This window comes from Macadamia integrifolia, chromosome 4 (genome assembly GCF_013358625.1).
Source record: "Macadamia integrifolia cultivar HAES 741 chromosome 4, SCU_Mint_v3, whole genome shotgun sequence".
Taxonomy (NCBI): domain Eukaryota; kingdom Viridiplantae; phylum Streptophyta; class Magnoliopsida; order Proteales; family Proteaceae; genus Macadamia; species Macadamia integrifolia.
This window is the reverse complement of record NC_056560.1, coordinates 23741191-23765102: the sequence shown is the minus strand read 5'-3', so window position 1 is coordinate 23765102 and position 23912 is coordinate 23741191. Positions and strand designations below refer to the sequence as shown.

Below are 23912 nucleotides of genomic sequence, written 5' to 3'. Positions count from 1 at the left end.
GTTTAAGCAATGATAAAACACTAGTGATGTAGCTCCACACCCAAGATCCCTTTTTCACACAAATAGATGCATCCAACAAGGATTTGTTATGGGTGGCAGTATACCTCAAACCTAGGGACTCGGTTCTTCTCCTTACTGTTCATCGCCCAAGTCTTGCCTATAACTATCTGGACGAGAGCTTTGTTCTCTGCACCTTACTCAAATCATTGGATGATCGCTCGTTTAGGTAGCTATGGGTTGACTTGGGCGATGGACGCTAAGGAGAGGAACTGGATCCCAAACCTAGCTGTCCCTCATGTTTTGGAGCACAAAGTTTCCTCCGAGCTATATAATTATCAGATTTTCTCTCATTACCCGCTCCTCATCAAAACCTCGCATTAATAGAATCAAGTTTAGTACACAATTTTAGGGGAAGAATAACAAATCATCCAATAAGTAGGACGAGAGTAGCTAACCTCCTAACCATTCGGTTCATCAAAAAAAGAATTCTCTTTAGGGTTAAATGGACTCAACATGGATACCTGAAAATGGATTCCATTTGAACCGTACATCCAATTCAAAACTCCTCTTAGGTCTGACGATGGATGTTGAAGTATCTGGAGCGTGTGGAACCTTTCATCCACCATATTATAGGGATGGAGTTTCTTCTTTTCTGTGGCTTGATCCTTTGCATTTTACATGGGTTATCCTCAATAGATATGGGGATCAAATCAAATATGACGTAGGATAATAGGCATTGGTACATACCATTCTGATTGATGGTAATTGGGATCATGGGCCCCCCATTTCATCAGATATTGGCTTGGTTGAAACTTTGGTGGTAACAAAGATACGCCGAGTCGAGTGATGATTTTATCATGTAGACGACCTACTCGCCTGGATCACTCTCTACGAAATCAACCCAGAATATTGTGAGAGTGCCATCGCTAGAGGTGTATTGGGTGGAGGCAATATAGCTCCCCAATTGTATTTCTTGGCATTCGGCAGCTACTTGGCATTGTTTGGTGGATGGTCTCCCCACAAAGAAGAATCCGTTAAGAAATCGCGAGGTCTTGGTGGCTCTCTATTACACCTATTGGGCGGACAAATGAGTAGTAGTAACGTAAACTCACTCTTCCTCTTTGTTAGCAGCTACTCCCCAACAGAAGAAAGAACATCATATTGCTGGGTTTTTTTCTGGTCAAAGTCTATCTTGTCTTAACTCGGCTTAAAGCTCTTCCTTTTGCATCTCAAAAACCTAGAGAATAGGGATCACTTATTTTTTTAGTGTTTGTTCACTAAAAAAATATGGAGAGATATTTTGGGGAAAAAATCGTCTGCAATTCCGATCTCGTACAATTCCGTGCAATACCATATCCTTTGCTTAACGTCATAGATTAGCATTATTAACTGAAAGGTTTTACTCGACTCTTGTTATCTGCTTCTTCTCCGGCTTTCATGATTCATTCCATCGACCGTATAATTTTTTTGATTCGTCCTTCATGAACCATTAATCATTCTATCTGATAGAAAAGGGTTTGGATCAGCATTGACTATTGTTGCTGCTGACTTTTACTCTTCTACATGTGACCGGTTGGGCTTCCATTATCATCCATCTAAGCAGGCTCACTTTTGTGGTATTTGATTATGCTTTAGAGAAGAGGTCGAGTAACATGCCAGAGGTCTTCTCCAGGGTCTCCAAGCAATGTTTCAAGATGAGATTCAAATCAACAGAGGCATTGACAAAGAATGAAAGGATGGTAGATTTCGTTCCTTTGGGTCTCCAAGCATGTTTTGTGGCCTTTGGGTTGTCTGAAAACTTGAAATGCAATCAAGTTGTGCCAAGTTTCAATACTTTTCTATCAAGGTTTGTAACAAAGATAAGAGAGGGTCTTGATGTGACACCCCTCTCTCCATATTTCTTCCCACCCATATCGTGTGGTGTCGATGGGCCATGATGAATAGACGGTGAATAGGTTTCCTTTTGACTTATTTTGGGCTTAACTATAACCTTTGTAATAAATTTATGGTCGTCCTCTTCACAAGCAATAACCCATGTACGGCTTCTGATCCTCTCCAATGCGTAAAAGCCCAGCCACATCCGACAGTTGGGAACATCATGGATAGAGCCCAACACCTGAACGTGCACCCCAGGGGACTTCCAGCTGCTGGATATAAACTGGGCTACCTCCAGCACTGGAAGAAATCATCTAAATCCGCAATGACAGCTCAAACAGTACATATTTCACCTTTGCTTTGGTTTTTGTTTCAATATGACAACAAAAATCAAATCCAATTATTGCAGGGGGAAAAAGTGAGATTCTTTTTTTTTTTTTCTTGTTGGGGGGGGGGGGGGGGGGGGGGTCGATGGTTTGAAGAGCATTAAAACTAACCAATATTAACAATGTTCATAAAAACTTCACTAATGGAGCTCGTCTGAAAAATTAACTTAAACCAATTTCAAGGCTACAACAAATCTCAAAGGCAGATTAAATATGTTACGGCAGTTATCAAGATATATATATAAAAGAGAACAAAATTTCCTCCCTTCCCCCAGTCTTCATATTTTTTCTACATTATACAAGTCATACATCTTTCAACACTAAACTATCCTCCAAGAGTTTTTGACCAAGCAACCCTCAAGGTTCCAATGGAATGGAAGTATTTCACCAGTACAGAAGCTATGCCCTTTCTGCCACTAAGCTGACGTTGAGGAAGAGTAAGGAGGAAAAAAAAAAAAAGGAGATGAGTAATAAAAATATATTGTTTACACTTCTATATCGAGTCACTAATGATTTCAATGTTTTCTTGCTTAAATGGTCAATTTGAAGAAAAGAAATCATGAGGTAAAACCATGGATAGACATCTAGCAACTACAAGATCCACACTAAGAATTTATATATCAAGAGGCGGAGAGAGGGCATAAGAAAAGAAAACCAACATGAATACCAAGAAATTCCAATCTGGGTGATAGAACTCTGTTTTCATTTATACAGTCACTTTCTTCATAATCAGCAGCAGATATAACAACGGTTAACTAAATAATTGCTGGTTCGGATTCATCCCAGCATAAATAAACGAGAATTGATAATCACATACATCACAAGAACACTTTTTGTTATCCTTTCCAACTACATTAAAGTCGTGTAAACATCTCTAAGAAAGGATTCACCCATTGATTTTATGTTCAAAATAATGTACATGAAACAAGAACTAAAGAAATACCAACAACATGAAAGTTGTTTGATGCCATAAAACTAGCGCTGTTTCAAATCAAGTAGACAATAAATGTACCTTGAATTTGATATGCAACAAAGAATCTACATCCAAATATCCATGGCACTCTACCTGTCAGAATGCCCCCGTTTAGGTCTCCGGCGTGCGTGGCTAGTAGTATGGGCATTCCGAGCAGGTTTCTTTGCTTTCCCACTGCAAAGGTTAACCAAAAAGTAGAAAATGCTCAAACAGAAGTCAAGAAATCAAAACATCAATAAAAAAGGAAAAGGACCAGCCCAGCCCCTCCTTCCCTACAAAAAATAAAAAATAAAAAGGGAGAGAGAGAGAGAGAGAGAGTGTGTGTGTGTTTCCTGGAGCGCCTATATGTGAGATTTAAGGAATAAACAATTGAGGAATAAATATTTAAGAAAAAAAGTAGAATAAAAAACAAAACATACCAGAAAGTGGCTGAAAGCAGTCTAGTTAGGATTATTATTGGAAGAGCCAGTAAAGCAGACGCCTACAACAATTAAGTACAGCAGGCATGTCAGATAATAAACTAGTATGCAAGTGCATGAATACTTATGCCCAGGGGAAAAAAAAGAGGGGGTGGGGGGAAGCATCCACAAGACAGAGTGTAGTGTGTATTTGATATAAATACCCACCGCAAACCACACTAGCTCTTTAGTTGCAAGAGGGCTCGTTATTTCATGCTTTTTCAGTGTTTCCCGTACAGAATCTTGAACCTTGTCAAAACCAGAAAAAATACTATGAGTTGCTGCCATCGCAGGAGGGGGGGGGGGAGGTAATCAATCTCAAATAAAAGATGCCAAAATTGAATTGTATATTTCTAATATAATCAGATAAAAAAGAAAAAAAACTACTTTATATCTAAAATTATGACCAATATTGTTCTCAATTCAGATTAATGTAATTCCATGCATAAACGTATATATTTGTGTGCAAACTGTTCAAGCCCAGCTCAGAGTTCCATTCTGAAACAGGAAAACCAGACAAGCTTCATTCGGTAGCAAGGAAGGTTCCAAAACTCGGGAACGGTCATGGGATGGGTCAAGGTTGATACCAATCCAGATCGGCCTGGATCAGACCATGTCGGACAGATCCACAACTGTTTTTTTTTTAATCAGTTTTTATTATGATTTTACCCTTGGACCATACATATGTATCGGGATCAGAAAGGTCAGGATCGGGGATCGGTCAAGGCTGATACCCTTCCGATCCAGCCGATACTCACCGATCCGATCCAATAACAAGTGTGGGGATGAGTACCCCCTAAAGAAAGTCAAAGTGTTGGGATGTGTTATAAACAAGTTTAAAGTATCCCACCGTATTGTATCAGCCGACACGTATCGATATCGGTGGGTATTGATATGATATTGTGAGATACATCTCTTTTTTTGTAAGGGTTACTGAATCACACCATATAGGCCAATATGGTGCGATACTATGCATCGATACATCTCTTAAGACTCCATGTGGGTTCATTCTTGATTCAAATCCTACAGAACACCCCCTTAACCTGGTTTTTTGCCTAGATTGAGTTGGAGCTTTCAATGTACAGTGAAAATGATTCCAAGGGTGCCCAAAAACCTAATACAACTACCGGTCCATCACATAGAAAATGGAGTTCAGACAACTCCCTGTTATGTCTGTATTGCCATTCGATGAACCCTAATATTGCATTGGGTTATCTTTTGCTGGATATTGCCACCAAGGACAGGAAGGCTGCCAAGGATACCTATTCCCAGGTGGGAAATGATGCATACATCTATGAACTGAGAAAGAAAATCCATGAAACAAAGCAAAAGGAGACGACATTCTCAGTATTAATCTGAGTTGTGAGGTATGTGGCAAGAGCTGGATTTTTATGAGGATTTCCAGGAACTTTGTTCCACTGATGCTACAAACTCTAAGAAGTGCGAAGACAAGCTCCGAGTGTATGATTTCTTGACTGGTCTAAAATTTGAATTCGATCTGATTCATGCACATGCTGTTACCCATGACCCCTTTCCATCATTGGAGCAAGTGTATTCCATGATTCAGTCTGAAAATAGTTGTCGTACCACCATGCTACAACCTATATCATAGGAACAATCAGCCTTATACTTTGGTACAGGATCTGTCTGGTTCTGGATCTCGCTCCCGTGGTGGTTCTACATGTTCAGGTTATCGTTCTATTACAGAGAAGGAACAGGTGAAGTGTGAGTATTGTGGTAAGGAATGTCAAACTAAAGGTTACTACTTGAAGCTCCATGTGTGGCCTACCAATTCTCATACATGTGGTCTTGGTAAATCAAATCGGTCCCATGCACCATACCGAGACTTTGGATGTTGTCCCCACTGATGCCTCTTTATCAGAGGATAAGCTCTTGATTTTGTGTCGTCCGATGACCAAGTTAGAGCCCTCATCAGCTCCCTCATCATCTTCTGTCTCTATATCATTTAAATCTGTGCCCCACTCTGCCAATTCAGGTATTCCTTCTGCGGGTCAATGTGCCTCTATTGTGTCCATTCCTTGGATAGTTGATTCCAGTGCAACTGACCAGATGACTGGGCCTTCGAGTTATTTTTTTCAACACTCTCTGTCTTCAGGTAAAGACAAAGTTCAGGTGGCTGATGGTTCCCTATCCTCTATCTCGAGAAAGGGGGGCTATTCAGGGTTCTTCCTTGTCATCTTTATTAGAAGTGTTACATGTACCCAATTTTTCTACTTACCTTCTAACTACTAGTAGCATTACTAGGGATTTGAATTACGAAGTCACCTTCTTTCCTTCACTTCCAGAACTTGGTGACGGAGGCAACAATCGGCAATGGTAAAGTGCATAGTGATCTCTACTTGCTTGACAGTGGTTCATCTTTGCTCTTCGTACTCAAGCTCATCACACAGATTCTTCTTCTGCAATGTTCGAGTTATATCAATGGCATCAGCGTTTGGGACACCCTCCGTTGGCACATTAGCTAAAGTTTTTCCTAGTTTATTTAAACGGTGTAATCCGAATGATTTTTTCTATGACGCGTGTGTTTTTTCATTTTTTCCAAACAAACTAAAAGTGTTTATTCAAGTTCAACTGTTCAAATAATAAAGGTTTGGTTCCCTTTTCATTGATCCATTATGATGTGTGGGGCCCTTCCCATTGTGTATTTCTATCCAGTTATCGCTAGTTCGCTACATTTATTGTTTGTCATACCCGGTTCAGTTGGATATATCTGTTGCACCATAAGAATGAAGTTTTCCACAATTTTCCGCTATTTCATAAAATGGTTCAGACTCAGTATCTGATCAACAGGATACCGTCCAAGATAAAGGAGTCTCATTGTCTTGTTGAGGTTCTCACTAGTTCTTCCTCCTTTGTTGTTCCTCCCAAGGTTTTTGGTTGTGTTTGTTTTGCTCACAACCATCATCTATATGGGAAGCTTGATCTGTAAGGTCTTCGGTACATTTTTATCATGTACTCAGCTACACAAAAAGGCCATCAATATTATCATCCTCCTCCTCCTCGTGTATTGGTAACAATGAATGTTGTGTTTCATGTGACAGAGGCCTATTATCCTCTGTTGACACCTCTTCAGGGGGAGTATGTTGTTGTAAGGGAAGATATGCCCTCGGTGGTTCCTCTTGATTTTAGTAGGATGTTTTAGGAGTGTTTGGTTGAGAAGGGGATGAAAGACAATTTAGTTGAGACTTGAGATTGAGCTTTTTGTTTAGGGGGATACGAGACCATTACAAGTTTATTCTCGAAGAAAGTTGACACCACCACTATCATTGTGCCTGTCCAATTGCTTCCCTCTGATCAAGGATCCAACACTTTGTCTGGTGATTGCTTGCCCCCTCCTAGTGATAGCGATCCTTCTTTTGATTTACCTATTGCTGCTCATAAGGGAAATAGGACTTGCACACAACACCCTATTTCTCATGTCGTGTCATACAGTTCTCTTTCACCTTCCTATTGAGCATTTGTCTTCTTCGTCTCTTAATTCTATTCCTCAGAATTGGCAGGAGACTTTTGCAGATTCATGATGGAAGGATGTCATGATTGAAAAAATGAGGGCACTTGGAAAGAATGACACGTGAGATCTGGTATATCTTCCACCGCACAAAAAAAAAAAAAAAAGAAGTTACAAGTAGGTGTTCATTGTTAAACAAAAGATTGATGAAATTTTGGATAGGTACAAAGCCAGACTGGTTGCCAAATGATTCACGCAGACTTATGGCATTGATTACCAAGAGACTTTTGCCTTGGTTGCCAAGATAAATACCATTAAAGTTACCCTTTACTGCGTGGTCAACTTAGGTTGGGAGCTGCAACAACTTGATATCAAGAATGCCTTCCTTCATGGTGAGCTTGAGGAGGAAGTTTACATTGATATCCCTCCCGATTCCTCTTGCATACTCAAGGAAAAGAGTGCAAACTGAAACTCAAATTGCATGGGCTGAAACAATCTCCAACAGCTTGGTTTGGTTGTTTTCACAAAGCTATGGTGTCAGTGAGATATAAACAAAGTAATGTTGATCACATTTTGTTTATCAAGCGTTCTAGTGATCACATTACTATCCTCATTGTATATGTCGATGACATTGTTGTCACTTGAATGACCCTACTAAAATAGCTAGACTGAAGGCCTACTTAGGCAAGTAGTTTAAGATTAAAGATCTGGGGAAGTTGCGATACTTGCATTGAAGTGGCTTAATCTACTAGATGTATATTTCTCTCTTAATACAAGTATACTCTAAATCTTCTTTCGGAGACAAAACTGTTAGGTTACAAACCTGCAGACACCCATCACGAGGTTAATGCACATCTAAAGAATAAGGATGGTGAGCCTGTTGATAAAGGCATATATCAGCGGTTAGTTGGGAGACTCATTTACCTATCTCATACTCGACCAGACATAGACTATGCAGTAAGTTTGGTAATCCAGTTTATGAACGGTCCATATTCTTCCCACATGGAGGCAATATTCTGTAATCTACTGTACTTGAAGTCAATTCCGAGGAAAGGTGTTCTTTTTTCACCTCATGATCACATGCGTGTGGATGCATTTACAGATGCGGATTGACGGTCCACATCAGGTTACTATAGCTTCTTTGTTGGTGACAATTTCATCACTTGGTGCAAAAAGAAATAGGTTGTGGTTGCAAGGTCTAATGCAAAGGGTAAGTTTAGAGCCACGGCGCATCATATTTGTGCATTATTGTGGCTTTAAAGTCTTCTTCATGATTCAGGTTTGTTTGTTCAAGCGCCGATGATGTTGTATTGTCACAGTAAGTCCGCTATTAATATTTCTCATAATCCAGTTCAGCATGATCGCACAAAACATGTAGGAGACCAATTGCCATTTCATAAAGGATAAGCTGGAGTAGGGTCGTATTTGTAAACCTTTTGTTAAGTCTAGTGACCAGTTAGTTGATGTCTTTACAAAAGGTCTTAGTAGTAAGGTTTTTCATTCTATTTTGTGCACGTTGAGAATGTGTGAAATCTATGCACCAACTTGAGGGGGGAGTATTGTAATATAGGTATAAAGGTAGATTTGTCCTTGGGGGCATTACTATAATTGTACTCTCTTATTCTATCATAAATAGAGAGGGGCTGGTGTTAGTAAGACACAAGTCAGTTTTCCCCAAAAATTAACACTATACTTATAATTCAAGTAAGGAGCCATAGCTTAGAGCAATGGTAAATGGTTCGGCTGCCAGGGAAATGTCTGGGTTCGAGTCTTGAGGGCAGCCACTTTGTGCAAAAATTGCCAAAGGTTAGGACTGACTCCAAACTCACCCCTCCCAAAACCCTCTTATAGGCGGGACCAGCACTAGGTAATGGCCCTTTTATACTAACTATTCAAGTAAGAGTCAACATGAGAGTAGATGAGTTTCTTATTCGTTATTTTATTTCATTTTTTCTGACAGAACAAGATCAAACTTTGCCAATAAGTAGAGAATGCACAAGAAACCAGGTTCATGAAGATAAGCATAACTGTTACTATAGTACAGGACAAGTTTCCATGTACATCAAAATCTTCAGCATGTATAGCTAATGAATCAGCGACAAAATTTGAGAAATTAGATATCCAATAGACAAGAAGCAACAGTGCACACTGATGAGAAGACAGCAATACACAGACTAAATAAGTGCGTTTTCACCACTGGGGTGCAACCACAAGGACTTGGATGCAAAACCTCTCCTTTGAATGCAAAGCAGACACTAGCAATGTAAGTACTGACTGGTGCACACTATCCAAGTTGAGTCTGATAAAGTTCCCTTGAAGAGCAACACAAGGTCCTCTTAGCATTTTTTTGTATTTTCTTTGAACAAAGTAAAATTTCACGAAATTACTCATAACCCTTTCAAGAAGGCACCAAAAATGGTTCACCAACAAAGGCACTCAACACTCAAAAGGACATATGGCTCAACATAAATGACGATGAAGCCTTTTGCTTCATTATTTTTGGAAAAATGGAAGGACAAATACTAGTAAAAATAAATTTGTTACAAACAGACCACAAAATTCAAGAAAATGATACCTGGCGGTGGTGAGTGGATGCTGACTCAAGAAATTTTCCATAACTGTGAACTACCTTTTTTGTATATGGTTTCAAGGTAACACGTGCTTTATCAACATGAGGTTTTGCTGCAGTGGCAACCTGATCGATGTATGGCTTGGTAAACTTCTTGGTTTCCTGCCAAATCATGAAACTGTCTTCATGGATACTTTTTGCAGAGAAAACACACAAATGAGAATATTAAGAACACAATAAATACCTGGAAGTAAGGATCAGCAAATTCTTGTACTTTAACGACATATGGTGCAATGGCGCTTTTAGATGTCTCACAGAACTCAATGCCTCTCTTAGTTACTAATTGGATGTGTGGTTCAGCATGTGTTGTAACTGTCAACCATTGTTCCTTCAAAGTTGGGATCCATCTCTTCAAAGAGCAGAATGAAGAACCAGAATGGAAACATCAAGTCAAAATTACAACACATTAAAAACCCTAAATTATAAGGAATTTGTAGTAACCATGATTGAATGCCTCATATATATCAATCAAAATAAATAAATACATAAACATGGAGAATTCCTTACACTAGCATCTGAAGAAAGTGACTCTCATGAATAAACAAAAATGACAAAATAAAATATGTATATGAAAAAAATGTGGACAGGAATTAGAAATAATTAACTTACACTTTTAACTGTTTCAATATGGGGTTCAGCCCACTTCTGAGCTTGAGTATTTTTCTCCAATGCCTACAAAAATTTGATTTGATAAACATATCTAATTAATTATTCGTATTTATCCACAAAGACATCTCCAAGATGTGGCCCATAAGCTTGAAAATTTCAGCTAAGACTGGATGCAACTCAAGAAAAACACCTTTTTGACCACAGTGTCCATTGCTGGTTTCCCATGCTTATTCCAATGTTCTGCCACAACAGACTGCAATATCGAAAGATGGTAAAAAATAATTATGTAGTCTTAATTATAGTCACAAGCAATAACCTTGTAATAAATATACCAAAGCTGCATAAATTCACCTGAAAATGAACTAAATGACCTTCAAGCCAAGGGGGAAGCCATGCACCACTAACCTGATCATGAATCCCAAATATCAAGCTTATTAATCTTCCAACCAATAAAAATCAGCCAGGCACTTACTGCAGCTAACGTCATGCACATATAATAAAGCTAACCATTTCTAGATTCAGACAGTCCAAAATATAAGACTAACGAAGGCATGAAGCACCCACATTAGATAAGCACATGGGCAAGAGAGAGTGGCTTCCACCATACATGATTTAGGGTTTTCTCTAAGTTCTCCTTTAGGGTATGGTTCACTTCCTACTTTGATTTATGATTTTCTCTATCCCCTTACAGGTGCGAAAGTTTTGGTCCTGCCCCACCCCACATTTGTTTTATATTTCCTTTTTTATTAGTTGTCTTGCACAACCTGAGTTGAGGAGATCTGACAGGACAGGGATCGGACCGGCACATCAAGCCCAATCAGGATCGAGATCAGATGGGGCCAATCCAAACGTGGATACAGATCTTTAAACTCTGCACCTTCCGTTCAAACATGAATCAGCTCAGTGGAGTTTTACATGCAATAAGACTAAAGTTTTGAGACAGCATTTTTCTCTATCATAGCTGCACAAAAGCAATAAGGTAGTCAAGTGGAAGACCATTCCTCAAATGATATAAAAATGCTCCCATTCAGAAATCCAGATTCAAAGGTGCAGAAGGACTCTAGCCTCGCCATTCATCCTCCATCCAATACCAATAGTGATCATATTTTTTGCATGCCACTTCCAGTACCTTAATTTAGAAAGTACAGGAAACTATTCATATGACACAATTTGTTTACCAATTTCCAATATTAAATATAATATGATCATTTGGATCCACAGTGACAATGAACCTTTTCACTAAACACAATCCAATCACATATTCGCTTTTCACTGGTGTAAGAAGTAGCACACTGCAGAGATCAATAAGTCAGGAATTGTTGATGCTACTGCATTTATATATTTGTAATTGTAATAATATCAAAGCCAACTTTATAAAGGCAAGGATACTACAAATCTTACAAAGAAGCAGAAATAGGAAAAGCAAAAAAACAAAGCAGCTGCACGTCGGGTCTTACCTGCATCAACTCTTTAATCTTCAAATTGGCCTCCAACTTTGCCTTCATCATCTCCTCCTGAAGAAATCACAGTTGAATTTACACTATCAACACCACCATCTAACATATTAAGATATAGAAGTTATAGCCAATAAAATGTTTGTTAAACACCTCAGCAACTAGTAGAGCACGTTCAGTTTTGCGAATTCCAATCTTCTGTTCATCATTAATCTTCTGGAGCTGCAGAAGGGACATAAGAGGTGGGCATAAGGGCAATCAATCAATTGGACTACATCATTCAATCGTGTCAACAAAATTTATGAATGAAACCATTCTGATGTTGTTTCGTTAGATTATGATCCCGTATGTAGGACTAGGCACAAGCTTGAGAGGCCCACAAGGAACTTGTGGCTGTCCAAGAAATCAAGCTTTGGATATTTATATTATAGGTTGGACCATTTATTTTCTTGGTTTTTATCATAACCAGCCTAATTTATATGCCTGTAAGATGGGTTTGAGGTATGGACACGAGAATATGGTAAAACATATCTTAATTTCTAAGTTATTATTGTTTGAGTTAAATTAGAAAAACTAGTTAGTATCGAGTTTTGTTTTGACCTACTTAATTAAGTCAGTGCTAGAGTGAAAAGTCATTTATGAGTTAGTTTAGGAAATTTAGAAGATAATATATGTATATATGTGTAATCCCCCCCCCCTTTCTCAGTTAAACTAAATTTTATTAAATGGAATTGAGTTTCTTTCAGGATTTTTCAAGCTGTTGAGCTCTGAAAATGTGGTTAAAGCCTCTTCCACCGGCCTACTTCTATCTTCTTCTCTTCTTCTTCTTCTAGTTCGGAACTATATACTGTAAATCTCTATATTCTTCTCTTCTTCTTCTAGTTCGGAACTATATACTGCAAATCAGGTGCTATCTCTTCAATACTTCTACTTCTTCCTGTGATTTCTTGTATTCTCTCTGTTCCTTTCTAGTCTTCACATTGATCTCATATTTCTGGTTGATTTTCCATCTTCCGAAATTCAGATCTATCACTCTGAATTCTGTTTAAACTTATTTAATCAATTTTTGAGATTTCAGAGGGTCTGATTTCCCCTATCATACCTCTATTCTGTCCAGATATTGTGTCTATTGATCCTAAACCAATTCTGGACTGTTAGCGACTTTTTGTTGTTGCTGCTGATTTCAGATTCCTTCTAGAACCTTAAACTGCATTTTTTTTTTTTGGTGAATAATATAATTCATTAGGAGTGGCTTGGAGACAAGAGAGAGGAAGTCCTCGGGAGAAAACAATATGTTTGTTCCTTGAGGAATCAGTACAAGAAGTAGCGATCACAAAAAAATTTCCTTTAATGTCAAAGGGAATGGAATCCCAAATCTTTTGTAGAGGCTGAGAGTTGGAGGTCCATTTCTTGATGTTTCCTCCATCCAAATTTGATTGATGGAGGCATTGAAAGCAAGTTTACCCACAACATCACAAATAGAGGAGCCTCCAAAGGTCATATCAACCCAAATCCACTCCCATTGAAAGGGGAGAATTCGACGACTCCTAGGCCAGCATTTTTTCAGAACCCTTTTCCAGATAGAAGAGAAAAAGGGGCAATCAGAGAAGAGGTGGTAATGTAGAAGTAGGTTACAAGTAACTGCCCCCAACAGATTACAACTCCAAACCGAGAAAAATATGACTCTTGAATTAACTTGACAAATTAAAGCGATAGAGACAGAACACTACCAGAAAAAGACCCCAGGAAGTAATTAAAAAACAGAGAATAACTTAATGACAAACCCCAACAAGAAAGAACCAAACCCCAGGAAGGAGAAAGCATGAGGTTAGGGTTTTAAGGGGTTACCTGCGGCTGGAGCTAGGCTGCTCAGAATGGGCTGCAATTCAGGTCGATGGTAGACCTGTGTATGGAGAACAAAACCTCCAAAAATGGAAGCAATCTGCCGGCTGATGAGAAAGATATGGACTTTCTTGATATCTGGCCTGTAGAGAGAGAAAAGTAGAAGACTTTCAAGAACCACAGCTACTGCCCTCAGCTACCCTTCAGATGACGATTGAGTGGTCCCCTTGGAGAACAGAAAACGACCCTAAAAGGGATTGCAGATCAGATTAGGTGTAGATGATATTGAGGGAGATCAATTGGTTCAAGAATGGGTATTCTTGGCTGATCGATCCTGGGATTTGATGAGTTTATCAGATCTGATTCTTCAGTAACAGTAAACATAAAAGCAAATAACCATCTGAAAATTAAGAAGGCAGCAAGAGGGTGTGGGTGGGGTGGCTATCTCGGCCCGGGCTTCTCACCCACAGCTATCTCGGCTGTTTTAAACAATTGACTTCTATAATTCTTTTTTCAAATCTGAGAAATAAGAGTACAAGAGCTCCTCTATAAACAGAGGGCAGAAGCTAGCTAATAGCAGTCACATTAGAACTAAAAGTTGTACTCCTACTAGGACTAGACTAGAAACCTAATTGGAATAGGTAATTAACTAATAGCCACTAACGCGCTGATTACATTGAAATCAATGGGCCCCATGGGCCTTTATTAATTCATAATAACTTAACCCCTAAGTGACTAAGTCGATAGGCCCAATGCGCCCTTATTAATAACAATTAAAATCCCCATTTAAGTGGAGATCGACTAACACTTCTTGGGCTGGGTTCCTCCTGCGATAGCCCAGTCCAAAGTGTGGATCTACATCAGATGGTCAGTGTCCTCTATACCATTCCAACAAAGTGTGCAGGTTGGGGAGACCAGGCTCTGGCAATGAATGAGGAAGGACTGGGTGGGGACACACTGAGAGAGAGCTCTCCAAGTAGTGAAATTGTGCTGAAGGATGTGGTGCCTAAACTAGATAATCTTATTCCAAAGAGTAGGAGCTCCCCGGGGTCTGATGAAGTCCTGAGCAGCTTTAGAACTGAAAACTCCGGAAGTGATAGGAGACCCCAATATAGTGTCATTTCTACCATTAGGTCCAATAGGAGGCAAGGTATTCCAAATGCAAGCAAGCAACAGAGGAGAGGAACTCAAGAGGGCCCAAGAACCGTCACTGATACTGTCAGAGACCGTAGAAGCTTTTGATAGACCAATGTTATATATAGCTCTAGCCGGAACTTGATGGAAGAGGATACCAAGAGTATGCCAATGATCAAGCCAAAGAGAGGTTGAAGATCTGATACAATCTTGGAAGTGATAGCCCCCACCATTAGAGATCAAACGGATAACATCTTGCGCGAAACCTAGGGAGCATCAGATAAAACAAGAGCAGTCCAAATAGAGTCAGATCGAAGGAGACCCGAATAAACCCAATCCACCCAAACACTCTTCTTCTTAAAGGCAATCTTCTAGACCAATTGTCATCTGATTTTCAAAGATGACAGTAAGTCACACAAGTGGTTGGTACTCTCAAAATTCTGATCCAATATCTTATATCTGTATATTGCTCCACAAGATTTTTCAAATGGGTAATCAATTTAGGTTCCGATTCCAAACGGACCAACGGAGTAAAAGATTTCGGAAATCGTAGGAAATTCACTCTTATACCACTTGATGTGGATCCGGGTTCCAAAACCAGAATCAGACCGGTTACAGGCCCACAAGTATAACAGATAACTCACATTCAAGAACAAGTGGCAAATCTTTGGAATAAAAAAAATAGGGGTTTGTAAACAAATCTCATGTTCTAGGTTTTGGGTGTCTTCAACCTCCAGTCAACAAAACCAGCGAAGAAAGGAAAAATAAACAGTAAAAATAAGAAAGGATTAGAAAGAAGAAGAGAGAGAAAGAGAAGCACGAAAGGAGGGGAAGGAGAATGGTCTCACAACCTTGTCAAGTACCCATCCGGTACCAAAACAATTCAATAAATTTCATCCTTCAAAACCTAAAATCTCAATCGGTTACATTGGTATAAATAATAAAAGAAAAGCTAACATGAAAGGAAACCTACTCTAATTTGGAAACTTAAATTAATTAGAAACTATTTGGAAACTAAATCCTACTACCTATCTCCGACTTAAGCAAACAAAATAAAAGATTTCATGTTAATCCCAAAATATAAGTAAATAAAATCCTAAAAGATTCTAAAAAGTCGGATCCCAAATTGTATCCAGTTCATCTTTCATCTGGATACCCACATGGGTTTGGATCGGTCCACGGTTGTGCACCTACATCAACTATCTACCAGTATCAAATGGACTTGTAAAGAAATTGGTTTATGCCCACGAAACAATGGCTTGCACATCTACATACTCACAGCTATTGGTACATGTTGGTTACTTTTCACAACCATGTATCTTATGTTCCTCATTGGGGGAGCCACATGGACAGCCTGACGACAATTTTACTACCATGATGGTCAATGCTTCCCAGAAACTCCATATAAATATGGGTAAAGAAATCATCAAGAGAAGCTGAATTTAATAGACCAATCCGTCAATATTCACCTAAGCTTATCCACCGTTCTCTTAGGTGCCCATGGAGTTTGGCAATGAATCGTGACAACACTTGGCAAAGAGGGATGGGTTTTTGTTCAGAACACCATCAATATATCTCAAATATTCTGTTTTGCCAGTGAGATGGGGGAGGCATCATCCAAATAAAGAGCACTTTAGACCTCTCAAATATATATGTATGTATATTTATATGTACCCCCAATCAATTAGACAAGATTTGAAAGAATAGAGTTGAGTTTATTTCAAGTCTTTTTGAGCTGTTGAGCTCTGCAAACGTGTGTGAAGCCTCTCCTTCTGGCTTATTGCTTTCTTATCTTCTTCTTCTTCTTCTTCTAGTTCTGCATTCTAGTGCAAATCAGGTGCTATCTATTTGACCCTTTCTTCTTATTCTTATTCTTCTTCTTTTCCAGATCTCTTATATTCTCTTTTCCTTTTTGGTCTTCACCTTGATCTCATATTACTGGTGGATTTTTCAGCTTCGAAAATTCAGATCTATCATTCTGAATTCTGTTTAAACTTATTTTGTCAATTTCTGAAATCTAATTGTTAGACACTGACTAGTCTAATTTCCCCCATCATCCTCTATTCTGTGTCTATTGATCCTACATCAATCCTGGAATGTTAGCATATTTTTTTGGTTCTAGATTCTTTTTAGAACCTTGAACTTTATTACATTCTGCTCGCCAAATAATAAACTCATCATTGCCAAAGATTACAAAAGTTCATTGGACAAAATAAACAGAACAACAAAATTAGAAGAAAGAGAAATAAAAGATGAAAACAAAGTTCCTAGTTCCCTATGCAATACATCATGGTACAGACCTGCTTAAAGCTGGAATATAATATAGAGAGTCAAAATGAAGTGTTAAATGTTGGCAGCTGCAACACCTCAAGTATGATATATAATCACATAGAATCTGCACTTCCTAGTTATTAGAGCTGTATCTGCAATCAAACAGTTCAATTTACTTACATGTTCTATTTTCATAATCAGTACATCAATTTTCTTTTCAGCTTCACTTGCTCGCGCTTCCAAGGTATCTTTATTCTTTTTCTGCACTTCGAGTTCTCTTTTGAGCTTCTCAACCTGTATGGAAGAATACAATCAAGGTAATCAAATAATTTATTGGAAGTTGCTAAAGCATTCTTTCTTCCATAACTGACCTGCTTCTCAAGTTCACCAGCCCAGGCATGTGCTTTCCCCATCTGCTCCTCAACATCTACAGTACCTTTTTTCTGAAATAGAAGAAAATCATCCAACAGTTAGTCAATACTTTAAAATCAAGCAACGAAAGAATATTCCTTTCATGCACAGGCATAAAGTATAGAATCATCAATCATAACATCGTAGGCACGAACTAAATAATCATTATCCAATTACAAAACTAAAATATTAGTTAATTGCTAAAAGTGAAACTGAATGACCACCCATTACAGACACCCCCACCCCTCCCCAAAAGAAAAAACTTGCCAAGAATATTTCAGTCTAAGTATGAAATATCACCTGGAGCGAATGTATCTCATTTTGTAATGATACAATGCCATCTGACTTTTCTTGGATGGTCTTCTCCATCTGAGCAATGCTCTCATCCTTGCTCTTCAACTCTCGGGTTTTCTCTTCAATGCTAGATTCTTCAACAAAGACAGGGTAAAAGAGACCACATTATCATTAGATCACTGTCAGTGGGCAGAAGAGCAGAAGGCACCGACTTGACAGACTGAAAGCTGTTACCCAACAAATAACTAAAATATATTTCCCTGCGTGCCAAAATATTTATGCATCTCTTACATGCAAAATACAGTCTAATCCTTACAAGGGAAAATGAAGCATATGACAAGAGGGAGGGGGGAAGGGGAAACAGACTACAGAGAAAAATAAACCATTCCTTGTTCTCTTTAAAACACAGTTTCGCATCCATGAATAAAGTTTACGCAGAAACACTAAAGGCCTAAGGCTAGTTGCAGATAACCCAACCTTTCCCACTAATAAAATGTACCAGTCACAGCCCAACTACTGGACTTGCCTTAGAGCTCCCCTTAGCGAGAAGTACATTATTTTTTTTTTATTTCTCTTACAATTTTTCATCCCTTCTGTACACAATTCTGAACTCAAATAAACCAAAAATGTTTTTCCTGAAAGAACCTTAATGCCTGTTTCGAACAACCTTTGGAAAAAAAAAAAAATACTATCCGTTGTGAAGCATCTGTTTGTCCTACAGTGAAGAGGATCTTAAACATTTCATAGAAAATTAATAAAGTGAAGTTTCTGAATCTTACTACATAGAAAAGAGGGGGGGTCCAAAATGCAACAGAAAAAATCCAGGAAAATTCTTTCTTTTTAAGGGCCCTAAAATTTCAAGTGCAATCGTACTAAAATAACCAATATGACAGACTGAAAACTGTACATAGGTTTATAGACCCTCACACACCCACCCAAGGAAACAGCCTCTCCGCGAAGCTGCATACATCCTGACCTTCCCCAGTCCCCAGACCCCACAGTGGCTGGAGCCTCATGCAATGGGTACGCCCTTTATTTACCAAACCAAGGAAGAGAAAAGGGTGATGCTTTCCATGTACGAAGATAAATGATGAATCTCTAATTTCCAACATAGAGTTTAATCTCTTATTCTTAGTTAGGAAGACAAAGTGTATGCCAAGGCACAGAGGGGGAAACAAAGACAAATAAATAACTTTTTATCCTATTCCAAAAACAGCTTCGCATCTATGAAGTACAAGTTAAAAAGGCTACAGGCAGATAACCCAATCCTCTCCCACTAACAACGTCCAACAGTCACAATTCCTCTTTTTTTTTCCTTCCTTTTCCCATACACCCCCCCTTCTTATACTCACAATCTGAACTCAAATCAAACAAAACAGTCACAATTCATTTTTCTTCCTTTTCTCACACACTCCCCTCCCCCCCCCTCTTACTTATAGCGCACAATCTGAAGCTCAAATCAAACAAAATCAGTCAGACATTCCTCTTTTTTAGCCTCCTTTTCTCATACACTGCCCCCCCCCCGTTAGACACACAATCTGAATTCATTTTTGCTTCTCATACACTCCCCTCCGCCCCCCCTTATACACAAAATCTGAACTCAAATCAAACCAAAATGCCCTCCCCCCCCTTTTTATTTCTAAAAGAAACTTTGGCACCGTTTGACAACGTTCCGTTTCTGTCGTTTCTGTGTTTTCTTGTTCTCAGAAACGGAAAAACAATCTAAAAAGCGTTTGATAAAGTTGTTCCGTTTCACCGTTTCTAGAAACATAAATCAAAATTTATGCTTATCTACAATTCTATAAACGACTTTGACAATCGCCGTTTCTAGAAATGAATTTGAGAGAAAAAAAGGCTGTTATAACCGATAAATCTCCCAACCATTTAAACCTAAAATGAGGCAACCGAACCCTCTCCCTTTTGGGCATCATACTACTGGGGTTTTTAGTGGCATTATGTCTTGAAAAAAAGTTTCGAGAAACAGGTTTATCTAACTCAAAAAATCCGTTTTTGCTTCCGGAAACGTGAAAAGCCTTTCCTGCTGTTTTTAGACACAGAAGCAGCTGACGGTATCAAACGGTGCCTTAGTTTCTGTTTATAGAGACCATCCGTCGTTCATACAGAAGGCACAATTCTATTTGGGAATATGCCTTGTCTATTCAAGACAGTTCCTCAACTTAAAAGAGAAGGGCAAAAACGAAAAGGAGAGACAAGAAAAGAAATATATCCTTTGTGCAGCATCTTTTTTTTTTCCCTACAATAAAGATCTTAGTCATTCCAAAGAAAAACTAAAGCGAAATCACTGAATCTTCCTACACAGAAAGAAGGGGAGAAAGGGGGTACGCTAAAATGCAACTGAAAAAATCGCCCAGAAACTTCAAATTCCATCAAAATGAAAACTTGAATACCCAAACGAGAAAATAAAAAAACCATCAAAACCAACCAAGACAAACTATTTCCAATTAAGGAAAAAAGAAACTTCGAATACCAAAAAGTTGCCTATCAAAAAAAAAAAAAAAACCGATAAAGACAAGTTAATAACAGATAAACCGAAGAATCAAGAAATACAACAGAGAAAAGGGTATGAACTAACCTAGAACAGAGATCTTCGCCTTGACCTGCTCCAATTCGATCTTCAAAGACGAATCTGAGACATCTGATGCAATATTTTCATCGTGAGTGACTGAATCGGCCGTGGTTTTGGTGAAAATTAGGGCTAAGAATATCGATAAAACTAGGAACTTCAAAGGCGCCATTACGGGCCAACAGAGCTCCTTCAAGGGTTTCTGGTTTCTCTTTGTTTCAGTTCTTCTTCACAGGTCGTGGAAATCCTTATACCAAAAAAAAAAAAAAGTCGTGGAAATGTGAAAGAGAAGACCAAGACGTGAAGAGAAAAAAGAGATTTTAATTTTGGGAGGAGAGGTTCTGTCCACGATCGTGTATAGTGCACGAGCATGCGCACAGCCATGGGTCGTGTTGAGGGGTGCACCGTAGACCTTCATCCTCAATCTAACGGTTGTGAGTATATCCGTGCATCATGCTCGGCCGTCCACAAAACTTATTTTTTAGAAGAAAAAAAAAAAGACTTTCTTATTTTCGTGGTAGTGTTCGGATTATACCGCCACGTGGAGGTAAAGTGTCAAAAGCAAGAAGAGTCTTATAAATCTGTATAAAGTGAAAGCCGGTTGACGCGTGTAATATGCGGGACAAAGTGACAGCTTAGGCCACATGTAATATTTTTGAGGTTCACATTCTCCAATGCTTTCTCGCTAATAAAGTAATCAACCACCAACAACTAACAATGAAACTTGATATTTATAGTAATAGAGGCCATTATTTTCTTTAACACACGATCCTCCCTCGTCTATTTTAGACCTAACATTGGATGGGCTTCATAAGTTAGGTATGGTCACATTTATAAATAGTCAGTTAAGTATTAATTTTTGATCTGGTTATCAATAATTAGGGTTAAACGATTTTGTAAGATATTTATCTTTAATTGGGCTTTAAATGCATTATTTAGGCTAAAGAAACATGTTCTAAGCGAGCTTTAAATATGTTAGTTTAAGTTGGGTTATTAAACAGTTGGGCACATGTGGAGGTTGCATCTAGGGGTGTCAATTCATGGCCCGACCCGATTAAACCAATTGGGACTGACCGTTTATAGACCGGCCCAGCCCGGACTGTTTATTAAACGTGTCGGGCTTGAGCCCGGCTCGTTTATAAATGGTCGGTCTCGGTTTTGCTATTTGGACCGTCGGGCGCCCGACCGAGACCGATCGAATAACGCCCGACCGAGACCGGCCTATTGTGCACCGACTTGGCCCGACCCTTTAATGATTGTAGAATACCTATTTTACCCCCCAAATTAAATAATAAAAACTAAAAAGTGAAGACATATTCACATTTTAAATAATGGTTATATTTTGTATCATTTATTGATTTATTGTCATTTTTTTGGGTTTGTATGAGTGGGCCGGAATATAAGAGCACATTTTAAAGAGGGTCCGTTTAAAAATTGATTAAAGCCCGTTTAACATTAAACATGTCCGTAGCCCGGTTAAGGTCCGACTAAAGCCCGATTAAGGTAGCCTGATTATAGCCCGAGGCCGACCGACCGAATATAAATTGTACCATGCCCTCAATAACTAAGCCCGATTAGTTAAATGGGCAGACACGGTGTAGTCTTTGAAAGTCTTCAAGCCCGATTAAAGCCCTACCGAAATCGGACCGGCTCGACCGATTGACACCCCTAGTTGCATCCGTGCTTGATAACGAATGTTTATTAAACAGGTTGGCCAATTTCAAGCTTGAACAGTTGGGTTTACTTGGGCTTATTGGTGTGAGCTTGGAATTGACATCCCTAGATTGTATTATCGACATGTGTTATACGGGGGAAGGGTATTTATGATCCTAGTTGAGCGTACTCTTTTACACTTGTAATGTAAGAATCCTTACTGATGTATGAGACATGATTGCGTGTTCCTATGTATAGACACAAGGGTGAAAAAATACCACTCCACCCTTTGGTTGGATGCATGTGCTCCTCCCCTTGATTGGTAACCACGTTAGCACAATGGCCATGTGACCAAGTAACGATCCATAACCCCTAACTTATATGTGGGAAATAGAACGTTGTCATGCTATACAATACACTAGTTCCTCCCTATGTTTTTTGCAAAAACATCTTCTGCAGTGATGCAATGAGCATCGGATGGTCGAAAGCACCTCGGTGCGAGTGCCCAAATGCTCTCAGCCATCCGATGCTCACTGCATCACTGCACTCATTGTAGAGAATAAAGACTAATGTTTTTTTCTCTCTTCCCCTCTTGGGGAGGAAATATATTGATGGATATGAACTCAATCCCTTTATATTTATTGCGAGAAGGCTGGTATACTGCCCTTACACCCAAATCTGTGTCTATCTCTCTCCTCCCTTTGGAAAAGTCTCTTATGCTCCTCCCATCCAAGCCCTCCCGTTGATTGAACCTTTAGCTTTAAGAAACCGATGGCATACCTAATATCCTCTTATATTTATATTTTTTTAAGATATCGTAGAGTGATTATTGTTTGTAAAGGTGTTAATCGGTTCGGTCAGTGTATACTGTATGGTTTGATTTGATTCACATTTATTTGGCTGAAACCAAAATCAAACCATTTAGTAAACGGTTTCGATTCTCATGGTTTTTAAACGGTATTAATTTTACAGTTTGGATCGCGGTTTAATCCATATAGTTTCTACACGATTAGCAATCGGTTTGCTGATTTATTCGCATGCTTACTGAAATTTGCTTTTGTTGATAAACGCTTCAATCTTGTATCAAATTAAATGAGGTATTGAACAAACAAGGATTTAACTACATAATTATATAATATGAGTAAATTATTGAATAGACTGTTGGACAACCTCTATGGTCCTTAATTCTTCCTCAAATTAAATCCATATTGTTTTATTAAAACAACCAAACAACTAAACAAAATAAAATATTACATGGAGAAAGTGAAATACAAACAAAACTACTAATGAACACAACTTATCATTAGTGTTATAAAGTTAAAGAGCATGAAGCACTAAAAACACATCATTTAACCCCTTATTCTATTAAATCGCTATACGTGTTAAACGAGTCGGTTTTGATGATGTAAACAGTTTGATTTTCACGGTATCAATTTGGTTTGAAACCGACGGATTAAACAGTTAAAATCAAACTGACCCATTTAACTAATCGGTCTAAAACTTGAAACCATAACCGAACCATTTAGTAAACGATTTTACGATTTTGGTGTAAACGACTAGGTTTGGTTTTGGTAACTATTTCAGCTTCAAATTCACATCACAACTTGTTTGTCACCCCAGAAAAAAAGGCTTATCATTTTCATTAAAAAAAATCTTGAAAATGAATTGAAGGGTAAATTTGTTATTAAAATTATTTAAAAATAATAACCCTGAGTATGGCTTTCTCATTTATCTCTTTTTAATAGGTTCAAACAAGTAAAGAGAAACACATTTTATGGAAAAAAAAAAAACTATATTGTTAGGAAAATGTACAAAGAACCAACTGAGGTTTTAAGAACCTAAATATTTGAGTCACGTAGAAGAATGAATT

The 23912-nt window shown here is 38.5% G+C and overlaps 1 protein-coding gene across 2 annotated transcripts; it reads right to left on the bottom strand.

Annotated features, from left to right (window-relative positions):
* Positions 1 to 2397: 2397 nt before the first annotated feature.
* LOC122076501 lies at positions 2398 to 20687 on the bottom strand. Of its 2 annotated transcripts, none has more exons than XR_006139496.1 (15): positions 20399 to 20686; positions 17812 to 17939; positions 17472 to 17543; positions 17281 to 17394; positions 12007 to 12075; positions 11857 to 11913; positions 10751 to 10804; positions 10590 to 10652; positions 10400 to 10462; positions 9975 to 10139; positions 9737 to 9892; positions 3861 to 3941; positions 3654 to 3715; positions 3274 to 3408; positions 2398 to 2682 (listed from the first exon to the last, which is right to left on the bottom strand). XR_006139496.1 is itself a non-coding variant. In XM_042641811.1 (15 exons), exons 1-15 carry the CDS (start codon positions 20559 to 20561, stop codon positions 2661 to 2663), a joined length of 1350 nt encoding a protein of 449 aa, XP_042497745.1. In that variant the 5' UTR covers positions 20562 to 20687; the 3' UTR covers positions 2398 to 2660. The 2 variants fall into 2 exon arrangements, 1 of the variants encoding a protein (XP_042497745.1); XM_042641811.1 differs by having other exon boundaries at positions 3328 to 3408; positions 20399 to 20687.
* Positions 20688 to 23912: the final 3225 nt, after the last annotated feature.